The sequence below is a fragment of the Halichondria panicea genome, chromosome 2, assembly GCF_963675165.1.
Source record: "Halichondria panicea chromosome 2, odHalPani1.1, whole genome shotgun sequence".
In the NCBI taxonomy this organism is placed as follows: domain Eukaryota; kingdom Metazoa; phylum Porifera; class Demospongiae; order Suberitida; family Halichondriidae; genus Halichondria; species Halichondria panicea.
The window spans coordinates 8,516,725-8,543,902 of record NC_087378.1 but is presented as its reverse complement, the minus strand read 5'-3'; the positions used below and the strand labels follow the sequence as shown (position 1 = coordinate 8,543,902).

At 46.4% G+C, this 27,178-nt stretch overlaps 7 protein-coding genes across 8 annotated transcripts; 2 read left to right on the top strand and 5 right to left on the bottom strand.

Annotated features, from left to right (window-relative positions):
* Window positions 1-209: 209 nt before the first annotated feature.
* LOC135331519 (LRP2-binding protein-like) lies at window positions 210-2,202 on the bottom strand. 2 transcript variants are annotated; one of them, XM_064526708.1, is made up of 9 exons: window positions 2,192-2,202; window positions 1,858-1,990; window positions 1,627-1,799; window positions 1,471-1,581; window positions 1,263-1,406; window positions 1,147-1,198; window positions 898-1,063; window positions 409-553; window positions 210-360 (listed from the first exon to the last, which is right to left on the bottom strand). In XM_064526708.1, the coding sequence occupies exons 1-9, from the start codon at window positions 2,198-2,200 to the stop codon at window positions 295-297; spliced, it is 999 nt and encodes a 332-aa protein (XP_064382778.1). In that variant the 5' UTR covers window positions 2,201-2,202; the 3' UTR covers window positions 210-294. The 2 variants fall into 2 exon arrangements, with proteins under 2 accessions (XP_064382778.1, XP_064382779.1); XM_064526709.1 differs by having other exon boundaries at window positions 1,627-1,697.
* On the bottom strand, window positions 2,029-7,205 carry LOC135331516 (uncharacterized). The gene is made up of 17 exons (XM_064526705.1): window positions 6,982-7,205; window positions 6,696-6,924; window positions 6,312-6,472; window positions 6,092-6,211; window positions 5,977-6,039; window positions 5,794-5,897; window positions 5,693-5,747; window positions 5,554-5,640; window positions 5,397-5,498; window positions 5,209-5,306; window positions 4,912-5,092; window positions 3,721-3,868; window positions 3,326-3,420; window positions 3,080-3,241; window positions 2,702-2,901; window positions 2,585-2,642; window positions 2,029-2,315 (listed from the first exon to the last, which is right to left on the bottom strand). The coding sequence occupies exons 1-17, from the start codon at window positions 7,147-7,149 to the stop codon at window positions 2,145-2,147; spliced, it is 2,202 nt and encodes a 733-aa protein (XP_064382775.1). The 5' UTR covers window positions 7,150-7,205; the 3' UTR covers window positions 2,029-2,144.
* A 50-nt stretch (window positions 7,206-7,255) lies between these two features.
* On the top strand, window positions 7,256-8,418 carry LOC135331518 (uncharacterized). Its single transcript, XM_064526707.1, has one exon. The coding sequence runs from the start codon at window positions 7,256-7,258 to the stop codon at window positions 8,294-8,296; it is 1,041 nt and encodes a 346-aa protein (XP_064382777.1). The 3' UTR covers window positions 8,297-8,418.
* Window position 8,419: 1 nt separating this feature from the next.
* LOC135331514 (histone-lysine N-methyltransferase NSD2-like) lies at window positions 8,420-13,827 on the bottom strand. The gene is made up of 6 exons (XM_064526702.1): window positions 13,699-13,827; window positions 13,232-13,437; window positions 10,640-12,867; window positions 10,229-10,428; window positions 9,860-9,963; window positions 8,420-9,636 (listed from the first exon to the last, which is right to left on the bottom strand). The coding sequence occupies exons 2-6, from the start codon at window positions 13,433-13,435 to the stop codon at window positions 8,605-8,607; spliced, it is 3,768 nt and encodes a 1,255-aa protein (XP_064382772.1). The 5' UTR covers window positions 13,436-13,437; window positions 13,699-13,827; the 3' UTR covers window positions 8,420-8,604.
* LOC135331515 (coiled-coil domain-containing protein 186-like) lies at window positions 13,758-18,299 on the bottom strand. The gene is made up of 16 exons (XM_064526703.1): window positions 18,132-18,299; window positions 18,016-18,082; window positions 17,908-17,937; window positions 17,746-17,850; window positions 17,549-17,683; window positions 17,422-17,499; window positions 17,031-17,150; window positions 16,677-16,967; window positions 16,364-16,506; window positions 16,124-16,304; window positions 15,761-15,920; window positions 15,596-15,707; window positions 15,372-15,543; window positions 14,285-14,460; window positions 13,989-14,220; window positions 13,758-13,938 (listed from the first exon to the last, which is right to left on the bottom strand). Exons 1-16 carry the CDS (start codon window positions 18,272-18,274, stop codon window positions 13,861-13,863), a joined length of 2,223 nt encoding a protein of 740 aa, XP_064382773.1. The 5' UTR covers window positions 18,275-18,299; the 3' UTR covers window positions 13,758-13,860.
* A 72-nt stretch (window positions 18,300-18,371) lies between these two features.
* Window positions 18,372-24,488, top strand: LOC135331502 (armadillo-like helical domain-containing protein 3). The gene is made up of 22 exons (XM_064526687.1): window positions 18,372-18,497; window positions 18,583-18,714; window positions 18,890-18,946; window positions 19,000-19,065; window positions 19,120-19,203; window positions 19,287-19,394; window positions 19,727-19,772; window positions 19,824-19,945; window positions 20,056-20,199; window positions 20,264-20,368; window positions 20,412-20,534; window positions 20,816-20,882; window positions 22,220-22,318; window positions 22,369-22,427; window positions 22,480-22,545; window positions 22,850-22,919; window positions 23,116-23,176; window positions 23,350-23,438; window positions 23,496-23,705; window positions 23,762-23,931; window positions 24,129-24,245; window positions 24,295-24,488. Exons 2-22 carry the CDS (start codon window positions 18,589-18,591, stop codon window positions 24,385-24,387), a joined length of 2,082 nt encoding a protein of 693 aa, XP_064382757.1. The 5' UTR covers window positions 18,372-18,497; window positions 18,583-18,588; the 3' UTR covers window positions 24,388-24,488.
* LOC135331508 (putative DMBT1-like protein) lies at window positions 20,927-22,088 on the bottom strand. Its single transcript, XM_064526697.1, has 3 exons — window positions 21,908-22,088; window positions 21,673-21,852; window positions 20,927-21,620 (listed from the first exon to the last, which is right to left on the bottom strand). The coding sequence occupies exons 1-3, from the start codon at window positions 21,978-21,980 to the stop codon at window positions 20,998-21,000; spliced, it is 876 nt and encodes a 291-aa protein (XP_064382767.1). The 5' UTR covers window positions 21,981-22,088; the 3' UTR covers window positions 20,927-20,997.
* Window positions 24,489-27,178: the final 2,690 nt, after the last annotated feature.

The following is a 27,178-nucleotide window of genomic DNA, read 5'->3' as shown; positions in this document are numbered from 1 at the left end:
AGCTAGCTCCACGCATGCTATGGAGTCTTACAGTTCCTGTGGGGCACATTTCCTAGGCACATTACACTAGCTCTACCCTGCCACAGTGAGGGGATTCTAGTGAGGCACCGCATCTAGCTATCTTGTATAAGAACAACATCACTATTTATACCATAAATGAACAATCAAACAGATTAGTGGTTTTCAATTTTGATGTTAAATTTGTCCAATCAACATTCCAATCAACAAGATAATAACAACCAACAACAACAAAAATATTGAGACACCACATAATTATGTAGTAAAAATGATAGTTCAGACTTTGCCGTGTGTGAGGAGGTCATGTAACTCTGCCACTACACGTTTGTCCAGTCCAGTTGCCTGCATGAGGGAGGAAGGTCATGTTAACACTCTGTGTACTGCTCACACCTTTGTGTAGTAATGGAGCGCTTTCTCATCATCTCTGGTCACTGCCTGACCCAACTGCAAGCAGCGGCCCAGCACAAAACACCCGATGGCCACTCCACGGCAATCCAGGGGAGACAATGATACCTCATCATCCAGTTCACTCACTCTATAGATATAATTATACACAGGCTATCACTTGAGTTTTGATGGTCCAATTTTTTTGATAGCTTAGAAGGAGCCCGTTCAGATGGTAATGCTCAAATTTCAAATTTGTAAAACAGGTCATAATTCGGAAAAATACTATGGGCTATAGCCCAAGCAAGAGCGCTTGTCAAAAACTGGACTTCTGATTTTTTTAACACATCATCTGAAAGGCCTCTCTCTAAGCTTTCAGACAATGTGATTGGACCAACAGAACTAAAAAAGGGACACCACTATACAGTCACCATCTCCCGGGTCATGGCTAGAGTGTGCAGTCTAGATTGCCCCTATATAGGGATATATTCTCACTTGAAGGCTGTCTCTGCTGCTTTAGAGAATAGTTTCCTAATGAAATAGAAATGAGAGAGTAGTCCAGTTCCATAGACACACCCACCCACACACGAGCGCTTGAGCCATTGTAACCCCTCCTCATCACCATGGTTACTACTGCGTACACACAGTAGACCCAGAGAAGCTGTCAGACATGGTCATCATATTATAGAATATGCACGCACGCACACCCACCCACACACACGCCCACGCACACACACCACATACCCATTGCTTCCAAGTGATTGCTCTCAGCAGCTAGCTCCGTCCAATGAAACGCCTGCACACATCACACACACCACACACACACATAATGCAGCTACTGTGTACACGCATGCTCTTACTTTGTTGGGGTCAAAGGTCTCTTGTCGCGAGTAGAACATGCCGAGTGTATTCTGAGCTCGAACTGAACTGGGATCATCACCATGGTTACCAGCAAGGGACCACCATTTCTCAGCCTCACTGTCAGACTGTTGTACACCATAACCCTGCGTAGGTATATAACTCATTAGTAGGTATATAACCGGTATGTAACTTGATTGCATGCCTCACCATGAAGTAGGCCCTGCCCACATTGTACTGAGCACTGGGTAGGAGGTTGGTGTCCCTCTTGTTAGCCGAGGATGAGCTAGCCACATCCATCATGTACTGAAACCCTCTGGCCTGTGTGCAGATACTCTCAATGCCACTGCAAGTACACACGCTCACCATGTCTGGCTGTACACCTAGTCCATCATAGTACATCACCCCTAGTTGGTACTGGGCCTGACTCCTCTCCTCTGTGGGTGAAGCAATGGCTCTCTCAAAGTAACCCAGTGCTTCAGTGTAGGCCTCTCTACTGAAGTAATACTGACCCAGTGTGAACTGGGCCTCACTAGCATCTGCAGACGCACACAGACACACTGCATGAGGCCAGTCAGTCTATACACAGACACTGACCTAATCTGTCTGCTCTCTCTCTCATGTTCTCGATCCATTCCTCTGGTAGGCGAGACTCGCTTGCCGTATGAAGGACCTGCAGCCTCTCAGCACTGGCAGACACAAGGCAGTCCATCCTACTATAGCTTGGTTGCTAATGGTAATAAATATAGCTGGTAATGGGTCGTCATAGATAGGGATATGAATAATTATTAATGAATTTTTGAAAGGATCTTTACCACATAAAATTAAAAATAAAAAAAATTCAGATCAGTTACTTATAACACTTTCAAAATATACTCTCTCCACTACAGTTTCTCTAATGCAGTCACTCGATTGGTCAGTGATGACATACCGCGCTCATACTCATCCATCCTCTGAGAGATACCCTCTAGACCTGTCTCCATGGCAACCCGCAGCTTCTCTAGCTCCTCCATTAATAAACTAGGACCACTGCCCACTTCCACATTTCCAATATGCTGTGTGTGTGTGTGTAGAGGTTATACACACAGATATTGGTATCCCTCAGTGTATGCAAACACAAGGAATGGAATGATAATTATTTGCTATTAGCAATAATAAATAAAATAGCAATAATAGCGCGTGCTAAGAGCCAATACTGCACCTTAATGACAAGGGGGGAGTACAGTAGAGAAAACACCACAAAAAACACTGTAATAGTTAGGAGACCAGGTTGTCAGGGGACCAAAGTATGTGTATGGGTTGTACAGAATGGTGTCAGCCTCACCTTTGGTGGTTTGTCAGGAAGATGCTTGATTACTGGAGCTTCTTCCTCCTCTCCCTCACTGCACACACACAGTCACATGATCACCCGCCCACTCCACAGTCTACCCTACCCCCTCACCTCAGAGTCTGTTTCCCAGGACCAATGTACCCTACCATTGTCTCCACGAGTGTCTTGCTACGACTACTGAACATCTCCTCTTGTGAGAAGTCCAACCATTGCCGCCGTCCTATGATGAACGTGAGACCAGGGTCCACTTCCCCCACTTCTTCCACACGCACTGTTACTATTGGCTTCCCATACGTCTCTGCCATAGCAACCTAGAGGGAGATATTCCACACATAACTAGAGTCAAGCACACTATGTGATACTGAATGCACACTGGCCTTGGCTAACTATAGAGCTATAGCAACAACAGGACACCAAATGCTAAACTAGAACTAGCAAGAGTACACATCATTTGTATTATAGGTCATAGTTTCACACTCAGGTGGCTACCTCATTATGACAATAGAGGGAGTTGGCTGATCGCTTGCTGAGCAGTAATAAGAACACTCCACAACTCTGAATACCATCAGTGATCTCATTCCTCCACTTCTGTCCAGCACGGATACCAGCTTCATCAATCCACACGGAGTAATGGCCGTTGTTCAGAACACTCTATATAATAGGCCGTTGTTCAGAACACTCTATATAATAGTGTGCATGCGTCACTACATGTGTATAAGTATTGATGGATCTCACTTTGATTCTTCTAGCAAAGTTGATGTTGATATGAGCATAGCTGAGGAACACATCTTTGTGGCCCACCATGGATCGTGCATTCATCCGTCGCAGCTCTGAACATTATATTATTAGCACTGGTTGTGTGTTTCACCTCACTTGAAAAATGCAAACTTCTAAAAGTCCACCACTAGCTACAGTGTACACAGTGGGACCACACTATAGGCTCTGTACACTAGCTACAGTGCACACAGTGGGACCACACTATAGGCTCAGTACACTAGCTACAGTGCACACAGTGGGACCACACTATAGGCTCTGTACACTAGCTACAGACCCAGTGAGACCACACTATAGGCTCTGTACACTAGCTACAGACACAGTGGGACCACACTATAGGCTCTGTACTCACGTACCATCAATCTTGTCAGTGAGTGTTCTCTGATGAGAGACAAACTTGACCCCCAGTCCCCCCATCTCTCCTACTGATAGCTCCAGGAGGTGGAGTCCACTGATGTCAGCCCTCAGGAACGCTTCAATGTACTCATCTCTTCTGTCCAGCTCCTACAGAGGCCATAGCTACTACATCTATATGCTCTACAGAGGAAGGCCATAGCTACTACATCTATATGCTCTACAGAGGAAGGCCATAGCTACTATATGCTCTACAGAGGAAGGCCATAGCTACTATATGCTCCTACAGAGGAAGGCCATAGCTACTATATGCTCCTACAGAGGAAGGCCATAGCTACTATATGCTCTACAGAGGAAGGCCATAGCTACTATATGCTCTACAGAGGAAGGCCATAGCTACTATATGCTCTACAGAGGAAGGCCATAGCTACTATATACTCTACAGAGGAAGGCCATAGCTACTATATGCTCTACAGAGGAAGGCCATAGCTACTATATGCTCTACAGAGGAAGGCCATAGCTACTATATGCTCTACAGAGGAAGGCCATAGCTACTATATGCTCCTACAGAGGAAGGCCATAGCTACTATATGCTCCTACAGAGGAAGGCCATAGCTACTATATGCTCTACAGAGGAAGGCCATAGCTACTATATGCTCTACAGAGGAAGGCCATAGCTACTATATGCTCTACAGAGGAAGGCCATAGCTACTATATACTCTACAGAGGAAGGCCATAGCTACTATATGCTCTACAGAGGAAGGCCATAGCTACTATATGCTCTACAGAGGAAGGCCATAGCTACTATATGCTCTACAGAGGAAGGCCATAGCTACTATATGCTCTACAGAGGAAGGCCATAGCTACTATATGCTCTACAGAGGAAGGCCATAGCTACTATATGCTCCTACAGAGGAAGGCCATAGCTACTATATGCTCCTACAGAGGAAGGCCATAGCTACTATATGCTCCTACAGAGGAAGGCCATAGCTACTATATGCTCTACAGAGGAAGGCCATAGCTACTATATCTATGGTTACACACTAATAAGTCTGGCACTCTTAACGTTGCCATCATACTTTACTCAATTTCATCATAATTAATTAGTTAAACAGCGATTCTGTCTGTGTATGCTTTAGAAGTGACAAACTTCCATTCTCAACACAAATAGACTATTATAGAGATGTGCTCACTGATATGCTGTCCAACCAGAGGGCTACTTGTTTGTTGGACCATGTCCCTGGGTTGGGAGGATTCCCTCCAGCTCCCAGCTTGTCCACCATCTCTCCAGCCTGGCCCCGAACACTGGCAGAGGTGGAGTAGTGCCTCAGCAGATGAAGACACTCGAGCAGATGAGCATCACCACTAGGGAAACTAAAGACACAACAATCATGTTTCTGTACTACCACTATTGGAAAGGTGATGCTATTGAGTTTTGAAATTGAACACAAATTACGTGCCCTCAAAGTTAGTTACCACAACAGGACTACCTTTCATTGTCCACTAGGTTGAGGAGGAGCCTGATAGTGACTAACTGGAGCTCAGTGTTCCGTGACGAGAGAAGTGGTAACATACGCGGCAGAAACTCCTGTACAAGATGGGACCACCATAAGTCCATTGTGTGTGTGTGTGTGTGTGTGTGTGTGTGTGTGTGTGTGTGTGTGTGTGTGTGTGTCACCTTGTCAGCCAGCATGATCTGAGCACTGTTACTGGAGTAGCCCTCCAATAGTTTGAGTGTTGACAACAGAGCAAGGTCATCCTCTGGGAGACTCAGACACCTCTGTGGAGGTTATGGTGATTCACTAGCCCACACCCACACCCACCCACACACTTACTGAGAGGGATATGAGCACATTGCTTGAGAGAGCTGGCAGGGTGAGTGATTGTGATACCAACTGATTCATAAGGAACTGGACACTCATCTAAACAGAGGGGAGGAGGTGAAACACTGGATGCACACACACACACACACACTTTCCGTGTCTCCTCACTCTCTGATAGGAGGTAACCACCTTCAATCTTGGACCACCTGAACAATAGACAGATTCACACACACACACATGTAAGGTACTTACTGGTTACTAGTCAGTAGGTCCTCTAACTCTTTGTTTAGTGTCTCTTGTCTCTCTAGGGCTTGTGTTTTCTCCAGATCTTTGACCCTATTCTCTGCCTCACTAGCCTACAGCACATGGATGACCTCACACTCTCCACACACCTCACACCACACACACCACACACACCACACACATCACACACACCTTCAGCTCCAGAGTGGCCTGCTCAATTTGGGAGTACAGATCTCTGGCTTTCTCCAACACTTTCTGATGATGAATGGATGGATGGGGTAGTGTACAGGCACGTGCAGTGTCACACCTTCTTAGGCTCCACCATGGTCCTGGCATGCATGCTGCGAGCATGGGAACTCATCTTGGCTTGTTTACTAAACCTGTCCAGTTGGTCCTCTCCCATCTTCAGTTGGAACTCTGCCTGAGACTGTAAGAGATCAACAGTATGTAACTAATGACAATACAAGGAAGAAAATTAAGTTATGGGGGACATGCTTCTCATTGGACTATAGTGGGGGCAGTCTCACTACAACATCTCTGGCCATGTCCAGTGGCAGGGAGGGAGACCTCCTCCGCGATGAGAGCCCCTTACACAACACAAACCCTCTACAGCTCTCCTGACTCAGCAGATATTTGACAATGTTCACATTCCCAGCTAAAAGACATGCTGAGTGGAGGAGTGTCCAACCTGAGTACATGTGCACACAGGGATAGACATTTGGAATATGCATTGGAGTTGGATACTTCTCTATAAGTTTCCCAGAGGCACTGCAAAAAGGTTCTATATTATTTTTAAGGTTCTATAGGGATGGTTCAATGAAGAGTCTCCGAACCATCGGTATAGCATTATACATAGAAGCCCAATGGGTAGTGTGGTTTCAACTAAGCTGATATATAATGGAGTAACTCACCCTCGTTGTTTGGCTGTAGTGCCTGAGGACAGTGCTGCTGGCTCTCCTTGAACAACAAGACAGTGTTCTCAAAGCGACACATCTGAATGGCCACATGAAGAGGGTTGAGGCCACCGGAGTTGAGGGATGTCATTACTACAGGGAAGAGTTGAGACCTCTTGTAAGCCTGGCACACTAGGGGAAGTACGGTTTCCCCTTCTGTCTGAGCAGCCAGGTGCAGTAGAGTGCTCTATAGTAATGGAGTTATAGCATACGAACACACACGTACACAGTGTGATGGTCTCACTTGTCCTTCTTGAGTAGTAGCAAGGAGGCCTCGGTTGCTGGTAAAGTTCTCATTGGACAGAATGCTCTCCACGTCTAACAGTTGGATATTCCCATACCTGGCACCCTCTCTAACTCTTTGTAACAGCTCCTCAGGATCAGGACACTGCCTCTCTTCAGAACTCGCCATTACCTTCTTTAGGAAGTGGCAAAGTGACCATAATCAGAAGACGATCTTTACCGAAAAACGTGGTTTGACAAAAGCTAAATCTTTGTTACAACTCGTGAAAATCTTAATGGACTTAGTACAAGGAAGAATGAAGTCTTGTCTTCTGTCTGCCCTAGTGCTAGCTGGAGTGGGGATCCTCGCAGCCGGCTACTATTTGCGAGTGAATACAATTGAAGTGAAAATGTCCAGAAAACGTATGAAATATATTCTACCCAACGGAATACAGTCACTCGTACTCACGGTCAAAGATGTTCAAGATGTCCAGTCGTTTGTGTTCTTCGTGGGTTACCCTCGGAGCGGTCACAGCGTCCTGGCTAGTATGATGGATGCCCACCCTAATGCTATCCTTGCTCATGAGTTCAACCTCTTCCCAAAGCTAGACAGTAACCATAGTCTCCGGTCAGACAGAATGTCCCTGTACAAGGCTCTGTATAAGAACAGCTACAAGCAGTCAACTCAGGGCTGGCGTAGTATGAACCCTGCCTTCCAAAGCAAAGGCTATGGCCTCACACTCAACAACTCTCTGTCTTGGCAAGGTCGTTATAGACGCTTGCGAGTGATTGGTGACAAGTCTGGAGGGATCACGGCAAGACTGTATCGTAGCCATGGACGAAGATTCACTACCTTGTATAAACAATTGTCTGAGTTAGTGAAGGTCCCCATCAAGGTTATCCACGTCGTCAGGAATCCATATGATATGCTCGCAACACGACTGCTGTACAAGTTCTCAGATGTGAAGAGAGAGAAGGCTCACTACACTCCATATCACCCCCTCAATAACCCCTCCAACGTCACTAAAGCCATGATGAGTCTCTATTCTGAGGCTGAGGCTGTACTCAACATGACCAAGGCATTGCAACTGGATATCCTCGAGGTACACAATGTGGACTTTATACGGAACCCCAAAGAAGAGATGGGAAATGTGTGTAAGTTTATTGGTTTGCAGTGCTCCTCTGGATACCTGAACATGGTTGCTAGGAGCACCTTCAATGACCTCTCCATCACAAGGAGGTCTGTGCTGTGGTCGGATGAGGCTCGTCACTTCATGAAGACCAAGATGCTCTTACTTCCATTCTTTAAGCGCTACTCATATGAGTCATCATACTGAACTGAACAATGCAATGCACGACACTTTGTATTATCTGCTATTTTTTGCCATTGTTGCTATAATCATGATTAAGTTTTTTGTCAATAATTGTTTAATACTGTAAGAATTTTGTTGAAAAATTGCCAAGTTAATTAACAAAAATGATAATTTTAATTTACAGCTTTTGATAACCGAGTGATATACTGTACATACATAGAGATAGTGTGTAATTTACTATACAAGAAATAATTATATTGAAAGTACAAAGAATGAAAATGATAACTGATTGTGCAAGTGTTATCTACAGTCATACAAGTGTTGAGATTGGTCTATTGTTGGATAGTGTCAGAGCTATCACCAGCCAAAACAATGCGGCCAACACAGTTAGTAACACAGAGTGGCCCCTCAAGGCGGCCATCACAGTGCTTCTTGCAATAGGACATGGGGCAGCTGGAGCAGAACACAGCGGCTTCTTTCTGACACACTTGACAAAAGTGGCGAGGGCATGTCCAGAAGGTATACTGCGATGGTTTGACTTTACGTTGCAGGCACTGGAGATGATAGGATTTGGTACAGAGCTTGGCATCACACATAAGCAACTCTCCACCGTCGCCGCACACAAAACAATCATCTTCATGCGTGTCCAATACATCATCTTTCAACACTTTTCTTCTTCTCTTCTGGCGTTTTCGTTTCACCGGCTTCTTAGGTTTGTCGGAGGTGGTGACCTTTACGGACTTTAACCCCATGAACCCACTGCAGTTCTTACTGCCACAGAAGCATGGCTTCTTCTCATTACCGAGGGAATCAAGATGGTAGTCAAACGTTAGTTCAGTGCCAGCTTTGATAGAGACACATGCAAATATCCCAATTCTTGTCTCTCCATTTACAGTCCATTTTTGTGATTCACAATTTGGGTCGCAGCTATGGTTGATGAACCGAGCATGATTTGATTTCTGACTAGCGTCGATGACCAGGCCTCCGTCCAGAGTCAACATGTAATAGTTAACCATACTGTTCTTGTGGTATTTCTCCAGCCTCTCACGACACATGGCTGTGTCCAACACCTCGCCAATGTATTCCACTACAAAGTCTCCAGGTGATAGGTCTTGATCGATGCGTAGGCCCCATCCTCGCTGTCCTGTGTGAAAGGGTGTACTGTTGGCCTCTTGACAGTTGGCCAATCGCTGGTTCTTACAGAGTGGGCCAACGGGGCAAGTGTGAGGGTCGCACTCAATCAGACTGGCTCTATTGACACAGGATGAGTCATCATTGCACGATTGATCACTGGTACATTGACAAGGGAGACAAAAGAGAGAGGTCTCCTTCACTGCTGGACGAGGGACCAAGTACTTGTTGGCCTGCAAGAGAGTGGGGGCGGGGTACACTAACAGCATGGTGGGAGGGAGTGGGCGGGGTACAATAACAGCATGGTGGGAGGTAGGGGGCGAGGTACACTAACAGCATGGTGGGAGGGAGGGAGGGGGCGGGGCACACTAACAGCATCATGGTGTACACTATACACTGTACATTATACACTACAGTAACATACACATCGTTAACAATAAACAACACTAATGAAACCTTAATTTTGATGTATCTCTTTGAGTCAGGTTTCTTGACCCTAGCTTCCCTCTCTTCCTTCTCTAGTCTCTTGGTCCGATACAGTTCCTCCGCCTCCTCAAGAGCTGGGTGGGGGGTAATAAAGGGGGGGGCATGGCATTAGATTATAATATAAAAGATGCACTAGACCAGCCCTATCATGGAGGGGTAAAAAAACAACAGCCAATCAAAAAAGACCGTGTATTTTCAAACAATTTGGCAAGCTACTTTGGGAGGCCACTAAAAGCAATCAATATCACAACTAAGAGATGCATTCTGTAGCTCTAGACAAGACCTATCACATGACATACTCAGAGAAAAGCGTTTCAGACACAATCTTCAGCTAGTCACCTTTCTTGAAAGCCTTCTGCTTAGTGCTGCTGCCCCTGTAGTCATGAGTGGCTCCAGTGTAGGGGACAGCTCGGCCGTGATGCATCCACGTGTAGTCCTTGGTGCCACAGAAGCGCACTACAAACATGCACTCCCCAGCACTGCGAGCCTCTATGTTGTCAGGTACCTTCTCTGGTGCTACCACAACAGCTGGCCACCACCTACACACACACACACACAGTGTGCATTACATGTACTGTACATACACACACACACACAGTGCATTACATGTACTGTACATACAAGCATGCATATTGATAATCATGCTCTAGTGGGTAACTTTGAGGCAATAATTATGATGTGCTTAGAAAAGCAATTGCTTTCGGAATAAAAAAAAAAGCAAAAAGCCATAAACCTACAATCCTCACGTACCTCCACATGCCAAACTTGCAGAGGACCAGAGCACCATAGGTTGGCAGATCATGTACTAGACAGCTGGGACACTTCCAGGTCTCCTGGTCAGGACTGGGACGATACTCCGGCTCCAGACAACCATCGTGATAGGCCGCAGAGCACACATCACAGCAGAAGAGGGAGCCTATCTTGCCACAATCCATGCACGTGTTGAGGTTGATGTGTGAGTAGAGTCTCTCATTCTTGGTGACCTTGAGGTGTTGATAGCAGACCATGTTAGTGGAGGAAAGTAGCTCACAGCCAGCAATGAGACAATGACTCTTGTGTAACGCCAGAGGACACTTGGTACACTGGACCAGGTTGGTGGAGGGAGGGTCAGGCACTCCAATGCTAGCACAGCGACCACACGTGTGTAGGGGACATGTGAACTTCTTCTTCCGCTCGTCAAATACAAACAGTTTATTGTTGTTAATACAAGAGAGATGATAGAGTTTGGGGCACTTTGACTTACTGCACTTGACCAGCTCCCCAGGTTGGCTGCACACGAAACACTTGCCAGTATCCATTAAACATTCATCACACACAAACTTAAAGAGTGGCGCCGCCATTAAGCCAAGGCAGTCAATATGAAACATGTTAGCGCAGTGTCCATTGCAGACGAGCATATCAGTGCCGTCCTCGTCACAGATGGCACACACACCCTGTAGCTGGTTGGTGGCTTGTGGAGCATCCATTGTATCAGTGTCAGTGAGCTCCTCTGATCCAGAGGATGGTGGAGTTAGGAGGACTGGACCAGAGCATGGTGGAGTTAGGAGGACTGGGCTCTCTACTGAAACAACAGGAGCTTGAGGAGACAATGGGGCAGCCTCAGACTTGATTCGTTGGTTTGCTGGTTTGCTAGGTAGTTTGATAGGTTGTTGGAGGACTGGTGGTTCAGTTGACATGGCCTCTGTTATGTTTGGAGGTTGTTGTATTGAAGGCTGTTCAAACATGTTCATAGGGTGCAGCAGCGGCTGGGGGGGCATTGGCTGGGGGGGCATTGCTTGAGGGAGACTTGGCATGAGATAACTGGGTGAGTAGTAGGAGACACTTAGAGCATCATATTGGTAGGGCATCAGCGTTGGATAGTACTCCATGGGGTACACACTGCCTGTACAAGATGGGGACATGGGGAACGAAGGGAATGGGACAAATGGAGGAGAGCCCATAGGAATGAAGGGGACCATGGGTAGAGGTGGGCTGGTTGGGTAGGGCAGTACTGAGTGGAGGGGGGGAGACATGGCAATGTTCATGGGCTGACTCGGGATGTGAGGCTGTCTAACAATGTTCTCAATGCTGTGAGGATGACTTGCACTGCTCGGTAGTGGCTCCTGGATCTGGGGGGTCTCCATGGTTGTGCGGCCCATCCCCTGGGCCTCAATGGCTATTTGTGTCCGGGGGGCTTCAAAGGTTGTGCGGCACATCTCCTGGGCCTGAGTGACTGTGCGTGTCCGGGGGGCTTCGATGGTTGTGCGGCCCATCTCCTGGGCTTGAGTGGCTGTGCGTGTCCGGGGGGCTTCGATGGTTGTGCGGCCCATCCCCTGGGCCTGAGTGGCTGTGCGTGTCCGGGGGGCTTCGATAGTTGTGCGGCCCATTTCCTGGGCCTGAGTGGCTGTGTGTGTCCGAGGGGCTTCAATGGTTGTGCGGCCCATCCCCTGGGCCTGAGTGACTGTCCGTGTCTGGGGGGCTTCGATGGTTGTGCGGCCCATCTCTCGGGCCTGGGTGGCTGCTGGTGTTTCTGTTGGGGAGGGGTCTTGTCCACCATCGGTTATTTTGGGCTGTTTACGAACTATTCTTTTTGTTGCCTCACTCGACTCTCTTGAACGCTTCCTCTGTACACACTTTGTTGCCTCACTCGACTCTCTTGAACGCTTCCTTTGTACACACTTTGTTGCCTCCCTCGGCTCTATTGAACGATTCCTTTGTACACTTTTTGTTGCCTCTCTTGAATGTTTCCTTTGTACACTCTTTGTTGCCTCACTCGGCTCTATTGAACGCCTACTTTGTACACTCTTTGTTGCCTCTTTTTGTGGAGGGGGTACTCGCTTTTTGTCAGAGTCAAAGTTAAATATGAACTGGAGTTTCCTTTGTTTGTGGTCGACCTTTATTGCCTCCTTTACCTCGGCTAGAGCGACAGAATATTCCTTCATAAGTTTCTTGGACACGCCCTTTTCTGGTAGAGGGATCTCATTGGCTGCCGAGAGGACCTGTGTGGGGGTATTGATACTATCGTTACATGCGTGTGTGGGGTATTGACACTATGGGGGTTACATGCGTGTGGGGGTATTGACACTATGGGGGTTACATGCGTGTGGGGGTATTGACACTATGGGGGTTACATGCGTGTGTGGGGGTATTGACACTATGGGGGTTGCATGCATGCGTGTGTGGGGGTATTGACACTATGGGGGTTACATGCTGGGGGGTATTGACACTATGGGGGTTACATGCGTGTGGGGGTATTGACACTATGGGGGTTACATGCGTGTGTGGGGGTATTGACACTATGGGGGTTACATGCGTGTGTGGGGGTATTGACACTATGGGGGTTACATGCGTGTGTGGGGGTACCTTGATTGCCTTGCTGGTGACCCACCCACGCATAGGGGAGGCACCAAAGAACTGGACGTGGTACTGGACGGCTTTGTTGACAGTTCGGAAGTATATCCCTATGTTGGGTTCATAGGTCACCATAGCGGGCCACCAGACACGCCCATTCCTAGTCTCCCTATGCCAGACAAGATCTCCAATACGATACTCTGGCTTGTCAGTCATACCTACACACGTATATGACATCACATGACATCATACCAACACGTATATGACATCACATGACATTATACCTACACGTACATGACATCATGATATTTAGTTGGCTACCACACCTCTCACGTCAATTAGACCCTCATTGTAATAATTATTTTTTGAATAGCAAACACATTTACAGGTTCGTATGCATGCCCCAGTATCCACAGAGGCTACAACACACACACACTCATCACACACACACACACACACAGTACACACAGTATATGTACCTGTATCAGGCAGCACACGTACACACAGAGGATAGCACAGACAATCAAATCAGCAACAGTTGAATACAATGATGATATTCACGTGAATAAAAACGATTTTTTGCTAATTACAAAATTAATGAAATGAAGGGGGTGGAATATTGTCCATTGTGTGTGTTGGTATTATCTTCTGTGTGCCTCATAGGCTTGTAGCTGTGCAGACAGTCTCTGTATCTCCCTGCCCAGTGTGTCAATGCTCTCCTAGTATAGTATAGGGGAGGGTTAGTTACAATAGCAACACAACCACATACCTTCAGTGTTATATTCTTGAGTAATGTGTCCTCTAAAATTGACTGCATTTTGCGATTTATTTCTAGTGAGAGTTCATAGGTTATTTCAGTGTCCCGTTGACCTTTGCCCTTTCCACCAGTGAAGACGGTTGCCATGACTCCCCCCTTCTTGACGTGTCTCGCCTTGTGCTCATCATACGAGGCAGGAGCCAGTGTGCCGCTCTCCTCACGCAATATGAAACTCTGGATAATCCTAACAAGGGGGGGGGTAAATTCAACACAGTACATACACGCCCACACACACACACTGTACACACTTTGATTTCCTCTGAATGTCATCAGTGAGTTGTGATATGTGTTCCTCAAAGAACTCTATCTTTTCCTCAAGTCTAGCCAGCTCTTTCTTGTGTCGACACAATCTCTCTACTAGTAGAAGCTTCTCAGAATCCATGGTCTGGAATAGTAGCTCAGGGCTGGGTGATGCAGCACCTCTCTGTACATGGGAGGGAGGGGTAATCACTGGTACTAATAGCTCAGGGCTGGGTGATGCAGCACCTCTCTGTACATGGGAGGGAGGGGTAATCACTGGTACTAATAGCTCAGGGCTGGGTGATGCAGCACCTCTCTGTACATGGGAGGGAGGGGTAATCACTGGTACTAATAGCTCAGGGCTGGGTGATGCAGCACCTCTCTGTACATGGGAGGGAGGGGTAATCACTGGTACTAATAGCTCAGGGCTGGGTGATGCAGCACCTCTCTGTACATGGGAGTACCTTGTATACACACATAACTACCAATACACGTACAGTGGATTGTAGTGCACTTGCAACAGAGAATTGCCAAACAGCAAAACCATAAATTTAGATTGTTAGATATGTTATCATTAATCAGGACCAAAACTGAAAGGGGAAATTACATTTAGCATAGTTATTTCGGTCACTTATGATTCTACAAAATAATAATTCTAGCACATATCTGAGAAGAAAAAAAGACAGAACCTAATCTACCAAAAAGGTTAAGTTGGGGCGTCGCCCGGTTTCTGTGAAACGAAGTTTCACAGAAACCGGGCGACGCCCCAACTTGATTATGTACTTGACAAGAGTATGATGCATTCAAAAGTTAGGGAAATTACTTATTGATTTGTAAAGAAATGAAGAAAAGTCCCCCAAGAGGGAATTGAATCCACACCTTATCTATCATATGATCTACGAAGCCACCACCCTAACCACTAAGCCACTCCCAGAGATCTTTATAAGCCTATACAGATACAGGTTTAGGGTTTTAGGCTATTTTAGCTATTACATGGAATAATTGTGGTTTTGCTGTTAGGAAATTCTCTGCCACTGTAGCTCTGAAAACAGGCCGCCCCCACTTATAGCCCATGCTTTTCCCCAGACACTGTACCTCCTCATCTGATGTGCTCCCTGTGAGTGTGGTCACTGCTGTGTGGTTGTTGTTCTGAGGTACTAACTCATTGAGAGAGTTGTGAGACGATGCTCTAGAGCCATCAGTAACTGGTAGGGTAGCAGGAGCTTCTCTCTCTGCTGCTAGACTTGCCTCTAGCTGGTCAATACGTCTACACAGGAAAGAGGGGCATGAGCAGTGGTGTGGGGGTGAGGTTCACATACCTCTTGGACTGTTGCAGCTGTCTTTGTAGATCACGAATATTACTAGTGTTCTTCTTACGAGCTGCCTTTACCAACTCTCTCTCGTCCTCCAGTGACAGACTGAGCTCCTCAACTGAAGGGACAATATTGTGTAGTAGTATTATACACAGTCAGTCATATACTCACCAGCCTTGGACTTGTTGTCTACTTGTTGAACAAGCCTCTCTACCTCGAGTTGGCTGCTCTCAGTGAGTGCTAACAACCTCTCTTGTAGTCCCTCTTCCCTCTCCCTGGCAGCAGCCAGCTCTGTAGTCAGCACACTGCAATCACTCGTGAGAGACAGCACCTACACACAACATGTACCATGGATTATAGCCCATGGTCCAAGGACGAGAATGACAAATTATGGCCCCCTAGGATTTAAACACATCATTTGAAAGGTATTTTTCTAAGTTTTCATAAAATCATTTGATATTGGATCAACGGTACTCAAGTTATGGCTGTTCAACTACATGTACATGTACATTAGAGGGACAAGTGGCACTATACCTTGGCCTCCATGTCTGATCGCTCAGCTTTTAGCTCTGCATTGGCTGAGGACAGTTTCTCAGAAAAGGTCAACAGTTGAGCCTCTCTCTCTCCTCGTCTACCAACTTCCCTCTCAAGATGCTGGCAGCTCTTCTGCATGCTAGTGAAGGCTTCTCGTAATGCACTGAACTTAGACCGCTCTCTAAAGGTAGCAAGTGGTGAGTGGGAATAGTGGGAGGGAGTGGAGTAACAAGCACTTACGATTCAAGAGTTTGACTGATTCCTTCCAGTTCAGTTTTCTCAGAGGAGAGTTTGTTTTGCTCACACTTTATTTTTTCCATAGTTCTCTTCAACTCCTCCACCTCTCCAGTCTGGGCACTCGACCGTGCAGTCAATTCAACCACCTACACAATATGTGGTATATTGACTACATGTACGTGCATGAAATAAACAATTTTTAACAAAATACCACATGGGCTATAATTATAGCCTTCTGTATTTCTGAAAACCAAACAATTTGGCAAGTATATACTTTCGCAATCAACATTTAAACTAATAAATGCAACCATCCCACCTTGCTCTTGTACTGAGCAACCTCTTGCTGAGCAATCTTATAGGAAGCTTTGGTGAGGTCCAGCTCTTTAACCGTCAGCTCATGTAGCTCTTGTTGGTCAGCTATCTCTTGTTCGTGTGCCTTAAGCTCTTTCTGAGTCTTCTGTAGCTTTAAGCCCAGAGAATTGGACTGCATCTCCTCACTCTCCTGATATTGGTGTATCATACGCTTGAGGTCTGCTCGTATCTGCTCTCCTTCCTCTCGTGACTCCTTCAGCTTCTTAGTGGAGGCTGCCAACGCTGCCTTGGTGTCCTGTGAGGGTGTGTGAGGAGTGAGGGTGTGTGAGAAGTGAGGGTGTGTGGAGTGAGGGGTCACCTTGTGTCCGTCTGTCTCAGTCTTGAGTTTGTTCTGGGCCCACTTGAACTTGATACTCAGAGAGCTAACTTCCTCACGTAACTTACCCACTTCACGAGTCAACTCAGAGCAACTCTTATCCTGTGCAATGGAATTAGACAATCTAAACACAAAATACAGGCTCTCAAAGACAGCTACATAAACGGCTGAAATCTGGGAAAAGCGCAAGGATTAGCCTTTGCTTTTGTTAAAATTGGTAGATTTTGACTATTCACAAAACTTGTATTTGAGCACACCATTGGAAAGGTAATTCTGAGAGCTATTGATTAGTTTCCAAATTGGACAATCTGAACACAAATTACGAGCTCTCAAAGATAGCTGCCAAATGGTTGAATATTGAGGTTATACTCACACTCTTGTTAAGGCTGCCCTGCAGTCGAGTCAAGTCAGTCTTCTGTTTCTTAGCAACAGATCCAAGCTTCTCGCTCTCCTAGGGATCAAAGGTCAACCCTATGGCATACAAGACTCTACATGCATACCTTTGTTGCCTCCATTAACTTATGTTCAGCAGTTGTGAGGTCATTGATCAGTTTCCATCGTTCTCTCTCCATAAGTGTTAGTTTCCCGACAACCTCATCTTTCTCCCGTACCATATCAGCACTCCCACTCGTCACCTACATGTAGGATAGGCACGGTGTGGTGGGGGACTAGAGAAGTGTGGTAGGGGACTACTAACCTCCTCTAGCTGTGTCTCTGTGTGAGTCAGTTTCTTGAGTGTGGCATCTAACTGATCAGTCAATTCCTCAATACGATCTTGTCCAATTATCAACTTGCGCTCCAGCTATAGTGGGGTCATTTATACCATACAGTAGGAAGCTATTAAGAGGGGCCTACGTACCTCTATAGTGACTTCTGTCATTGATCTCTCCTGTGTGTGTGTGCGTGTGTGTGTGTGTGTGTGTGTGTGTGCGTGTGTGTGCGCGTGTGCGTGTGTGCGCACACTCACCTTGACTTGCAGTGTGTCTAGATCTCCCTTCAGTCTATCCCTCTCTGCACACACTGACTCATGATACCTGAGCAAGGACGAGGACAGTACAACACACACACCAACCTGTTACCTACCCACTACTCTCCTCCACTGGACTACTATCATCTGGTGCCACAGCATCCATTAGCTCTGATCCTCCTTCCTCTTCTAGCGCCCTCTCTCCCTCGCCCTCAGTAAGAGATGGGGTCACTTCTGGTCTCTTGTCTTTTTCAGCCATTGTACTAGATGGGTGTGGCCTGTAATCTGTCAAAGGAGGAAGAGCCACGCCTACCATCTCTGCTGAGTTGGTAGGAAAATCGACCATTACCCATCGCCATAAACTTTCTGCCAAGCCAATTCTAAGGACCTTTTACACTTTGCTGTCGGAACGATCTTTACCCAACTAACATTTAGAACACGATCACATAGCGGCTATTTTAACACTAGCACTGTTGGCGAAGGTGAGTCCATTTCTCTTGTATATCTAAAGCTTACTATGAGCAACAACATATCCAACATACCCACTCACCACATGTACACTTGTAGTGTTACATGTCGACTGGTCCATTGCCCCCCTCCTCTGATGGCAGACCACGCCCACTATTACGTCAAGGTGTTCCAGGAGAAAAGAAGCCGCTACTAGAGAAAATACTCACTTACTACGACCAACTGTTTCAGGTACGCCATTAGTATTATTCATATATAACCCTTGACCTTGTCCATACACCGTAATTATAGCGCCAGAAATTTATGTTTGCGAGGCTATGTACATTATAGCCGAAAAGTTCAAATTTCGAGTGTCACTGTAATACATCAATTGCGGTATATATATATAACCTGACTGTGTATCCAGGGTGACGACCCCTCCGTGAGTAGACCCCAGTTCTGGGAGGAGTTCTTCCTGCTCAAGGTGAGACCCCCCACATACACACTATACCTCCCACAGTCGTACATAACGAGCAGGTGAATGTCGAGTACCTTAGCAACAGACTGGATGGACTAGAGGCACAGCAACTCTTAAGCCTCAAGGTTTGTCCACACACGACTGTTAGGCCCGCCCACTCTCTGTACCCACCCCTGCAGAAAGTGCTGAATCAGCTGTTCATACAAGCCTGTCGGACACTACAAGCAGACGACAACATGATCAGGAATATCAACGCATTACAGGTGATAATGACCCCCCATCACTAACCCCCTCACACTGACCCCCTCACACTGACCCCCCAACACTAACCCCCCTCCTACTGTAGACTCTGTGTGTTCTGCTCAACTGTGTGTTTCGGAGGAGATTGTCAGAGAGCAGCTTTGATGTCATCGATATCGTCATTGGCTTTGACTCAGCAGAGACTCAAATGAGAGTGAGTTATCTACACATGTGTAGTCCGTAACATGACGTAATTATTTCTATTTCTGCGAATGAGAGCAAACATTTGTACTCACAAGTCTATTAATTTTGTGTTAAGTTTGGCTCTCATAAAGTTGTCATAACTTTGTTTCATATACCATTGGATTCCTTGTTAAAAAGCGCTTCTATCTATATTATGCTGTAGAGCTGAAGTCCCAGGCATACCACATAAAGCAGAAATGAAGCCATAATTGACCACATAACTTCCGGAGCCGAACTCAATGCAAATAGACTTTAGTAGTCTTCTCTGTGTGTGTGTTCACTTGTGTCGGTGTGTTTCTGTAGAATTTGGTTGAGAGTTTGAGCAAGTTCCTAGTGGAGGAATACCCAGGTATTAGTTGATAGGTCGACTGGTTGCTAGGTTACTCGTTACCCCCCACAGGCAGTCTCAAGAACCTCTCCCTGAGACTATTGCTTATCGTTGTCACGGCAACCCACAATGTTAGTCAAAATACTCTCCTGGAGTACCTAATGATGAATAGCGTGTTCGAGGCAATCATGCAGGCAAGTATATAATACTGTAGGGTGGCTCGCGAGACTAATAGTACACTGTAGGGTGTCCCGCGAGACTAATAGTACTGGTGGACTGGTATATAACCATGTCCGTGCTATAGGTCCTAAGCAGCCCTGTGTGGCGTGAAGCACATGGCTATGACGCTACAGTGGTACTCACTCTACTTGTTAACTATCGGAAGTATGAAGCAGCCAATCCTTACGTCATCAAGCTATCTGTACTAGATGATGAGATTGCCCTCAATGTGAGTCACACACTCTCTCTAGGGGGTGCTCTGACCACACCCACTGACCACACCCACTGTACAGGGTCTCGGCTGTGTCATATCTACAGTCCTATCAGAGTACAACAGGCAGTATGTATTATCCCAAGACCCAGAGCCAGTGGGCATATTTGGAGCCATCACCAGCTATGTGAGTACAGGCATCTGATACAAGTACATTATACTGTATATAGGTGAGCAACATGTTGGTGCCGTCCGAGTTGCCACGACAACCACTCCAGATCAGCGAGGGTGTCCTGCTCTCACTGTACGAGGCCGTCCATCTCAACAGAAACTTCATCACTGTACTCACACATGTAAGGATTCGTTACCCCCCCGTACAATGGATGATATTACCCCCCCCCCCGTACAATGGATAATATTACCCCCCCCCCGTACAATGGATGATATTACCCCCCCCCCTGTACAATGGATTATATTACCCCCCCCTGTACAATGGATGATATTACCCCCCCCCCCGGTACAATGGGATGATATTACCCCCCCCCTGTACAATGGATGATATTACCCCCCCCCGTACAATGGATGATATTACCCCCCTGTACAATGGATGATATTACCCTCCCCCCCCCTATAGACACGATCAGGGTCTCAACCCACTACACCTACACTACCAGCTCCTGCTGTACACAAGTCACTGCAAGGCAAGCAATTACTCTAATATAACATGCGGTATATTACACTCTACACGTCTCTATGAGGTCCATGATTATAGTACGTAAGTTATTGTGTATTTTATGCTAAACTGTGTTAATAGTCTCATGTGATGGTTTCATACATGTCTTCACTGACTTGCTTGTGTGTGCTGTACGCTGCATTAGCTGAGAGGGTGATATCTTTAGTCACTGCTTCACTGTCTTGCTTGTGCGTGCACGTGTACGCTGTATTATCAGATAGGGTAATATCGTTAGTCGTTGCTATGGTGATATCGTCAGTGGTTGCTATGGTGATGTTGTTGGTGGTGGACCTTCTCTTGACAACAAATGCGATGATAGTCACAGGAACTAGTACAATCACCGCTCCTCCTAACACTGCCAACAAATGACTGACCACTGGATGAAGCACACTTTGCTGCTCTGGTCTATTCTCTTGGTTGGTGGTATTGTCTTGGTTAGTGATGGCTTGGCTGGTGATGGCTTGGTTGGTTGTTGCTTGGATGGTGATGGCTTGCGTGTCAGTGGGTGGAGTTGTTGGTACTCCAAAGCAGATGTCTGGTGCAGAGTCATTGAGAAAACAGATGACACCAGTATCTTCCTCGCACACACTATATACAGTAGTGGAACTTATTGATGGACACTGTGTCAGGTTGTTCTCTGTGCCTACACATTCTGGAACAGTACTGGCTAGATTAATTGTTAGGCTTACTGGACTAACCTCAGCTCCTGGAGTGATGGAACCTTAACACACATTGCTGTATTGTATTATCATCCTTACCTATTGTTGAGTAGCCCAGCTGCCTGCAAGCCACTGCTGCATCATTCCTAGTCCAGTCACTGTCACAGATAGTTTTCCAAACACCATCATTACAGATCTCTACTCTCCCACTTTTGAAGCCACAAGTTGAGTTCTCTCTTGCAACTGGTAGTCTTATGGCGCTCTCTGGACATGGGTCCGCTGTGTAGCACTAGCTGTCAATACATAGATCTAGTAACATGTCTGATTGACTCACGTGTTTTCTGGCCCATGGTATCACGATCACACAGACACAGTATAGCCACCAGCCAACAGAGGACATTAGCCATGCTTACTGTAGGCTCTGCTTGATACAAGAGTTTGTGTAGATCTTGTTTAACTGTGGTTAGCTAGTACAACCATGCAACTCTATGCACTATAATATAAGTGCATGGCCCTTAGTATAGCATCTGCTCCTGTATATATAACATAGTTATGTTGCTTCTGTAAGTGAGTTGAAAGGTTGCACACTTATTATAAGATAAGCATTGTTTACTTTCACTGACTGCCAACACTCTCTCTCACACAGTTCCCAGCTCCCCTGGTCTGGAGGCCTACTCCAACCAACCCACCAACCTACTAGGAACATTCCTCACCTTCTCATCTATTGTACTACAGAACACTAAAGGTAGCATTACAGATACATGTGGTGTATATACTGTGTTCCCATGGCAACAGATGAGGTCTCGGTGTGTCATGGTCGACTGTGTCTTGTGATACTCACATGTATTGCTGAGGTACGTGCGTATATATGTGTGTCATGTGACTGGTCATGTGATTCATATACAGGATCAGTATGCCAATGCCTTCCTTCATGACCCCAACATGACCTTTCCAGTCATCCTGCACAAAGCTGTACGTTTACTACACCCTACACACCCCACACCCCACACATCCCACACCCCACACTACACACACACTACACCCTACACTCCCTCACACCCTACATACTACACCCTACACCCCCTCACACTACACACACTACACCCTACACTCCCTCACAACCCTACACTACACCCTACACTCCCTCACACTACACACACACTACACCCTACACTCCCTCACACTACACACACTACACCCTACACTCCCTCACAACCCTACACTACACCCTACACTCCCTCACACTACACCCCCTCACACTACACACACCACACAGTCTCTGCTCCATCGTAAAGTACGCAGGGATAAGACAGTGGTCAGTGTTCCCCTGGCCTGCTCTCTCTTGGGTGAGTGTGTAGCCCTCACTGCCACCATTCTGAACAGCCTCCTTCTAAGCTATCAGAATCAGAATTTGGACCATCAGAACTAGTTACAGAGCCAACTCTACTGTAGTCATTCATAGACCATGGTATTTGTCCGAAAATTATGGCTCGTTCCTAATTTGGAATTTGAGGATACCATTGACCTCTGACCTCCTCACAGATCTTGTGGTGGAGTTTGTCATCAGTCATCTCTCCAAGAACTTCAAGGAAGACCTCTACAAGTGAGTGTACTGTGTGTAGAGTGTGAGTGTGTGTGTGTGTGTGTGTGTGTGTGTGTGTGTGTGTGTGTGTGTGTGTGTGTGTGTGTGTGTGTGTGGGTGTGTGTGTGTGTGTGTGGGTGTGTGTGTGAGTGTGGTGTGTGTGGGTGTAGTGTTTAATCCCACCCCTCTAATAGGAGGAGCCTTGGTTTGGTTCATAGAGTGCTCTGTTATCAGAAGCGATGCAAGATCAGACTAGCCTATAACTGGAAGCAGCTCTGGAGAGGTTTGTGTGCTGTGTGTGGGTGTGGTGTGGGTGTGTGTACACTCTCTCTCTCTGCAGCGCTAGTGAACATCCTCAAGTTCTTTGTTGCCTCTGAAGAGGTACTGTTACCACGCTGTGATGTGTTTGCTGTGTCTGATGAGGTAGTGAGGATATTCAACCTATTCATCACATATGGAGACACATTCCTACCCAACCCTACCACTTATGATGAACTCTATTATGAGCTGATCAGAGTACACAAAGTCTTTGATGATCTGCACTCCATAGGTAACTCACTACCATAGCTATAGTTGGTGCACACAATAACCCCCGCCCACACACAGTGCTACGTCATGTGACTGACGGAGGTGCTCACATGACCAGCGGACTGTTGGAGAGTGGGAATAGATTATTGGGTAATTTGGTGAATGTCCGCTCCATTGCTGCTCACTTCACTCCCAAGATTGATGCATGGTCACTATCACATGACATTGGCTCTATATCACCTGACCAGGTATGTACACCATATTAGTAACCTAGTACTGGTATGATCGCCAGAACGCAATAGAAATTTTCTGCTGATTTGGTTCATTCGCAAGGTTTTTCACATGCAAAGCATTCTATACACTATGCATGATACTGGCCTTACTAACCATCTCCTGTAGGATGAAGCCACACCCACCCACCACACACACACTCATACACACACAGGTGTTGGAGGTGGTGAGGGCCAACTATGACACACTCACACTCAAGCTTCAAGACAATCTCGACTACTTTGACAAGTATGCAGAGAAGGCCAGAGAGACATCATTCTTCACACAGCTGGTGAGCTATTGCTAGTCTGTGTGTGTAGTGGAGATGGTGTATACTATAGGTACGTTCTGTGGTGGATGATGTGAGGCAAAGCATCACTGTGTCCAGTCTACAGCAAACCTCACTGCTCAATGAACTCGCACTAACCTCCTAGCTAACCCTTTATTAGTACTTGTGTACATGCATACACAACCTTTTAATCAATTTTACTGTCATTGTTTGCACTTGTGGTTAATTAAATTTATCATTATCAGAGTGATGTAGCAGGATACATCTCTGTAGTTGACCTAGCTCCCCTCACAACCTGCCTGCATGTATATATATCCACCATCTTAACAATATCCCCCTCATGCATATTAATAATTATGATGAGACTCAACCAGAGCACTGTGGGCCAACAGCTCGCTATAGCTATGTAGTGAGCCTGCATTAGGAACCATTGCCTTCACCTAGCTGTGTAGTGAGGCTGCATTAGGAACCATTGCCTTCACCTAGCTGTGTAGTGAGGCTGCATTAGGAACCATTGCCTTCACCTAGCTGTGTAGTGAGGCTGCATTAGGAACCATTGCCTTCACCTAGCTGTGTAGTGAGGCTGCATTAGGAACCATTGCCTTCACCTAGCTGTGTAGTGAGGCTGCATTAGGAACCATTGCCTTCACCTAGCTGTGTAGTGAGGCTGCATTAGGAACCATTGCCTTGAGGCTGCATTAGCCTTCACCTAGCTGTGTAGTGACGTAATACTTTTCTCTGAATCTGATTGGTAGATCAATATGGAATAAATTTCCAGCCTCGTGGTGAGAGTGCCATTTTTCTGGCAGGTGGATTTTTTGAACTAAGGCAAGTGTTGTCTTCTCCTGTGCCTAGCCTGTGTGTGTATGACTGGCTACTCTTGTGACTATTCCATCTCTCTCTCTGCATGTGCTACGGAGGGAGAACCACCATACAATGGACCAACCAACCACTCCATCATCCTGCCACTCAGCACTGGGAGCGGTGCACACAGAGACTGCAGGATCAGGAGGAGACCTCCACAAGTGCTACCTATTCCAGTAGTAAGTTACAGAGTGTCCGTTTGTTTTAAGTTGAGCAACAAAAAATATATGGAGGTACAGTACATGGTACGGTAGAGAGGTCAGGTTGTTATCCATGCACAAAGGCAAAGGTTAGGCCAAAACGAGCTTGTGTGCATGGCAGGTGGCCCATTATCTTTGTGTGGCTGGTATCTAGGTTCGTAGTACAGAACTAGTTAGTTGCATTGAATGATTAGAGCTTTGTACAGTTGAGTGGTGGGATCATGCTTCAGAGTGATGTAGAGCCTGTGCTAGGCCCTGCCTTAGGGACTAGCTGTGACCCTGTTGACCTGGTGTTACGATCAGCAAGCCGAGCATCTTGAGTGCACCCTTGCCTTTCGGGAAAACTCAACAGTATTGCTCTGTTCATTTTTCTAGATTTCTTGCTTTTGGGATTCTGCCATCGCGTTGCGGTACTGGTAGCCCTGAAGGCACGGGATTTAGAAATCTGAACAGACAATACTGCCCAGTGGGGGCGCAATGACACTTACTGGTGATTGGACAGGAATGATGCAGGATAGCTACGTTGTCATGACTCGATCGTACCGAGCATGCCACAGGTCCTAGCACAGGTTCTATGTTGCTCTGAGACATGATACCATTCACTTTACTGTTCACTGATCCATTCACTCAATTCAGTTACCTTGTTCTGTACTCTCTAGGGGAGGGTGGTACAACCTTTGACCTCTCATAATAGGTGATTTGTCTGGTGATAATTATTATAACTTGTTTGGTGGATTGAAATCTTCAGTTGTCGTGTTGTATTCAGATCTATGTTAGAGAGGTCAGAGGTCAGGTTGTTTTCCGTGCACAGAAGCAAAAGTTTATTGAGCTTGTGTGCATGGCAGGTGGCCCATTGTCTTTGTGTGGCTGGTATCTAGATTCGTAGTGCAGAACTGTTAGTTGCATTGAATGATTAGAGCTTTGTACAGTTGAGTGGTGGGATCATACTTCAGAGTGATGTAGAGCCTGTGCTAGGCCCTGCCTTAGGGACTAGCTGTGACCCTGTTGACCTGGTGTTACGATCAGCAAGCCGAGCGTCTTGAGTGCATCCTTGCCTTTCGGGAAAACTCAACATTATTGCTCTGTTCATTTTTCTAGATTTCTTGCTTTTGGGATTCTGCCATCGCGTTGCGGTACTGGTAGCCCTGAAGGCACGGGATTTAGAAATCTGAACAGACAATACTGCCCAGTGGGGGCGCAATGACACTTACTGGTGATTGGACAGGAATGATGCAGGATAGCTACGTTGTCATGACTCGATCGTACCGAGCATGCCACAGGTCCTAGCACAGGTTCTATGTTGCTCTGAGACATGATACCATTCACTTTACTGTTCACTGATCCATTCACTCAATTCAGTTACCTTGTTCTGTACTCTCTAGGGGAGGGTGGTACAACCTTTGACCTCTCATAATAGGTGATTTGTCTGGTGATAATTATTATAACTTGTTTGGTGGATTGAAATCTTCAGTTGTCGTGTTGTATTCAGATCTATGTTAGAGAGGTCAGAGGTCAGGTTGTTTTCCGTGCACAGAAGCAAAAGTTTATTGAGCTTGTGTGCATGGCAGGTGGCCCATTGTCTTTGTGTGGCTGGTATCTAGATTCGTAGTGCAGAACTGTTAGTTGCATTGAATGATTAGAGCTTTGTACAGTTGAGTGGTGGGATCATACTTCAGAGTGATGTAGAGCCTGTGCTAGGCCCTGCCTTAGGGACTAGCTGTGACCCTGTTGACCTGGTGTTACGATCAGCAAGCCGAGCGTCTTGAGTGCATCCTTGCCTTTCGGGAAAACTCAACATTATTGCTCTGTTCATTTTTCTAGATTTCTTGCTTTTGGGATTCTGCCATCGCGTTGCGGTACTGGTAGCCCTGA